This window comes from Dipteris shenzhenensis, chromosome 24 (assembly GCF_047967505.1).
Source record: "Dipteris shenzhenensis isolate YYH24624 ecotype China chromosome 24, Dip_SZ_1.0, whole genome shotgun sequence".
Taxonomy (NCBI): Eukaryota; Viridiplantae; Streptophyta; class Polypodiopsida; order Gleicheniales; family Dipteridaceae; genus Dipteris; species Dipteris shenzhenensis.
The window spans coordinates 500,639-505,296 of NC_141619.1; the positions used below are offsets into that span (position 1 = coordinate 500,639).

General features: G+C 41.2%; 1 protein-coding gene across 1 annotated transcript; it reads left to right on the top strand.

The window, feature by feature from the left end:
- The first annotated feature begins 411 nt into the window (after positions 1–411).
- On the top strand, positions 412–3,668 carry LOC147886073 (formate dehydrogenase 1, mitochondrial-like). The gene is made up of 8 exons (XM_087395673.1): positions 412–547; positions 1,383–1,554; positions 1,691–1,876; positions 2,233–2,435; positions 2,633–2,784; positions 2,886–3,010; positions 3,229–3,341; positions 3,503–3,668. Exons 1-8 carry the CDS (start codon positions 449–451, stop codon positions 3,614–3,616), a joined length of 1,164 nt encoding a protein of 387 aa, XP_087251799.1. The 5' UTR covers positions 412–448; the 3' UTR covers positions 3,617–3,668.
- Positions 3,669–4,658: the final 990 nt, after the last annotated feature.

The window sequence follows — 4,658 nt, forward strand, 5'->3', positions numbered from 1 at the left end:
AGGGGCATATAATATTACTTTATAGCTTGGTGGTAGGGGTGGGAAAAAGAAGGTTTTGGGTTGGAATTTTTGGGGAAGCCCCCCTTGGACATAGTCATGCGTAAAATAAATTAAGCCATGGAGAAACATAGGTTAATTAATGTAGAGAAATATAGGTTAATTAAAGTATTAATAAATTAAGCCATAGATAAAAATAGGTTAATTAAGACTCCATGCACCAAAAACAATTAATTAATGGGATGGAATGGGAGAGGTGAAATAGGAGAAGTTAATGGGAGGTTAATATATCCCTATTTTCTTGCCTTGATATTTTAGCTTTGTGATTGCATACCTTTGATTTTCTGTTGGATTGTAATTGGATCGATGTGAACAAATCCAAGGACTGGTAAAAGTCTATAAAGCAGCACCATAACCAGCACCACCATCACCAGCAACTAGTAAGCTAGCTATGGCGACGTTCACCTCCTCCTCCTCCTCCTCAGCAGCGCCCTTGCTCAAAGCCCTCCGCGCCTTCAACCCCACCCGCCTCTCCGCCTCCTCCATCCACGTACGTCCCCTTCCCACTCGCTCTACCTGTTTTGCCTCAGATCGCGCATTCCTCATCATTGCTACGGCCAGCTTCGCGATTTCAAGTTCGTGGTCCATAGGCCCGGCTTAGTAACGCGCCTGCAAATGTTCTCTCCGCATCTTTCACGGGTTGCATCGTAGAATCATTCGTGCTGCGTAATTAGGCAGCCCGGTAAGAATCCCAAGCCGTAAATAAATAATGGGGTGAGATCCAGGTGGGCGACGCTCATGGATCCAGACGTCGTTCGATGGAGTTTGAAGGATATCGACTAGGTGCTTAGTGAGCCTTAAAAAGTTGTGATTAATATGCTCATGTGGATGTATACATTGTTTTTCTTTTCACAAGAAACTACGTAGAAACAGAAACCGAAGACACACTCGGAAAACGGGTAGAGTTCTTTTGATTATTTACAACTATGAGCAATGATCACAATCCAGGAAATCTTTTAGCGAATGGTCGCAAACTAGCAGCTTTAATTTTGTAGGAGGGCACTCCTTCAGTGATCACCTGATGTGTTTGACGAAAACGAGCATCTTGAATAGCTTTTCAAGCAATTTGACACACGGGGGATTCGATTATTTTCGTTGTGGTCTCTAGCCATTGTCCTCTCATCACTCTTATACATCTTGAACCTTTTCTCTTTTACTCTTCCGCATCCGGTGCCATTTTAAAGTTGTCAGTATTTGGTTGGTTGATGTCGTTCTAAATCCTAGTGAACGTCTACTTATATATTATCACACAGAAAGAATCAATTACTTGAGAATTGATGGGTAATCTGCTTTTATATTTTTTCTTTTCTTTGTATCATTACTAGAGCGGTGCGCAATCCAAGAAGATAGTTGCTGTATTGTACAAGGGTAACGAATATGCTGCGTTGAATCCCAAATTTCTGGGCTGTACTGAAAATGCACTTGGCATCCGAGACTGGTTGCAGTCAAGGGGCCACCAGTATGTGGTTACCGCAGATAAAGAAGGAGCAGATAGTGGTAAATATCCTCTGTAGATCAGTAGCTATAGATGCACTGTCGAAAACTCTTTATTGACTTGTAAAATATTAGAGGATAATGGTATGCTTTTAGCCGCTAACTTCTTTGTAACATACCGTAATGTGGTTTTCACCAGAACTGGAGAAACATATCCCAGATGCGCACGTTCTGATAAGTACACCCTTCCATCCGGCATACATGACAGCAGAAAGGATAAAGAGGGCGAAAAACTTAGAGTTGCTTCTGACTGCCGGAGTGGGATCTGATCACATCGATCTTAAAGCAGCAGCCGCTGCAGGGATTACTGTGGCTGAAATCACAGGTACTAAATCTATGCTGAACGTTCGAGGTGTCGTGAATCTGAAGGTGGTTTGAATGTTCTTAGGGTCCCATAAGGCAAAGACACGAAGACTTTACTTTAGTGTCTGAATGTGAAGCTAACTGAATGTTCTCCAGGTCCTTTAAGGTAGAGGCTTTCCATGAGAAGATGGGAGTACGTGACGTAGAAAATAATTGAGGGACAAATGTACCGTATGCAAATACTAAAAGTTTTCCCACTCTGTTAACATGACAACGAGGTTTTACGCTCGTTATCCTGTATTACATTATATGTCTAGCTATTTTTGCACTAAAGGAACCACTGTTCTACTAAAAATTTGCTCGCTGGATGTTTTCCAGGTAGTAATATTGTTTCTGTAGCAGAAGATGAACTGATGCGTATATTGATCCTCCTCCGCAACTTTTTGCCTGGTTGGAAGCAAATATGTGAAGGAGACTGGAATGTGGCGGCTCAGGCATACAGAGCTTATGATTTAGAAGGAAAAACAGTTGGAACTGTTGGATGCGGTCGTATCGGGAAAGAGCTCTTGAGGCGCTTAAAAGTAATCATAAGTTGAGACTTCCTACAGTGGAATGGATTTTTGCTGAGATTTGAGAAGCTAGGTTGTTCCACTGAACAAAATATAACCTCTGTGAGACGGCACATGACAGCATTTGTACAGATATTTCTTTAGGAATTGAAATTTGAAGAATTCAAAGGTGAGAGAATCTCACAGTGGTTTTTTTGGTATCAAACCAGGCATTCAAGTGCAACCTCCTCTATTATGACAAGTTTTCTATGGGAGAGGAATTTGAGAAGGAGACAGGTGCAACGTGGGAGAAAGACGTAGATACAATGTTGCCTAAATGTGACGTGGTTGTGATGAATGTCCCACTTACAGATAAAACAAAGTGAGGATCTTTATTTTAGACCACCGATATGCTTACCAAGTATGTGCTCTTTCTTTTCAACAGTGTGCCTGACCTTTAATGCATGATTAAAAATCAATTAGGTCCATGATGAACAAAGAGAGGATAGGACAGCTGAAGAAAGGAGCTATAATTGTTAACAATGCTCGTGGAGCTCTCATGGATAGGGACGCTGTAGTAGAAGCATTGAAAAGCGGTCATTTGGCAGGTATGATACAGTCACGACTCACTGCTATATCTAAAAGTGTAAACGTTGAACGTCCTTATTATTGTGCATCGCAAAACAGTTTCGGAAAAAAACTTTCTTTGTAGACGTGGCGTTTTGTTTTACCTCATATGTTATTTTAGCATAACCGGAGGCTCTTCTATGATCGAATATGCTCGTAAAAATTTATCAACTTTTACAATTCCATCTTGGTCAAACAGGTTATGGTGGGGATGTGTGGTATCCCCAACCAGCTCCAAGAGATCATCCATGGCGCTATATGCCTTACCATGCAATGACACCTCACGTCTCTGGTACAAGTATTGATGGCCAGGTATGCATGCTTGTCATATTGAGTTTCAGCTAGTCACATTTGCCTGAGGTTGGGACTTATGCACCAACGTTTCATCATTTAATTCTATTACCGTAGAAAGTAGATTGGGGGAACACCTTGTACTGAGTGTTTGAGCTCTGCCTAATCTGTGGTGATGACAGATAAGGTATTCTGCAGGAGTTAAGGACACTTTGGACCGATACTTTAGAGGGGATAGCTTTCCTGAGGCATACTACATAGTTAGAGAAGGAAAAATAGCAAGTCAATATCTGTGAAGTTGCTTCGACAACCAGTTTCGAGGGTACTACCTCAGTTCAACATGTGGTTTTCCTGACAATATCTAGCTTTGTTTATTAGCTGTATGTGTTGCTAAATATAATTGTCTTAAAATGTTCTGAATGTCTGCAGCAATTACCGTAATCCTCCTAGAAAGAGAATGCTTAGTCTTTGTACACAAACACGTCCTTTGACAAAAAAAAGAGCCACCCTTGTGAAAGCTGATCGGATATTACAGGATGTTTTGAAAAAGTCTAGACAGATTTTAAAAGCATTCCTCTATTTGGTAATTAAAAATTACACGTTGAGATGCGTCAATAGCTTTGAGCAAGGACCCATTGAAGGCTAAAGGAGTACATGTACAACTTGAGAAAAATAAAAGCTCAAAATATAAAGAGCTAGATGGAGTGGTGTGGGTGATGCGTCATCAGAATTGAAAAAATAGGCTTGGTAGACATTGTAGAACGTGACATGGTTGGTTGAATGAGGGGCCCTTTTTCCTCATAATTTATTAAAATGAAAATGTTCATCTCCTATGCAAAAATAACTTCTCAATTCGAAGAAAATTGAAGCTTAGCAGATTTTATTTTACATTTGAGGGGAAAGTGTAACAAGAAACTGTATGCGGAGTTAGTTTGGCACTGCGGGTTTCATGCCATTTGGGAGGCAGCCAGGCCACACATGCTAGTTGTAAATGGGCTCGTCGTGTCTGTAGCACTTCGTAAGTCAACTACCATGGGGAGGCCTGTGGCTTGCCCTTTCATTTTTCTTATAGATGCCCACATAATGAAGAGAGCTACCATGGCCTCGAGGCCCCTTTGCACATCTCGTTGCTCCTCATGTTCATGTACTCGAGTTCATTCTTGTGGACCACATTTTCGAGTTATGTGTCAAGCCTAGGCCTTACATTGATGGAATCACTACATCTTCCACTAGGGGTGACAATGCTAAGTTTATATTAGCTAATATTATCTCTCTTTCAAGATTTGTGTGCATTGCTTGGTCCCCATTTGTAGCAAGGGCCTATACTAGCATCTCTTG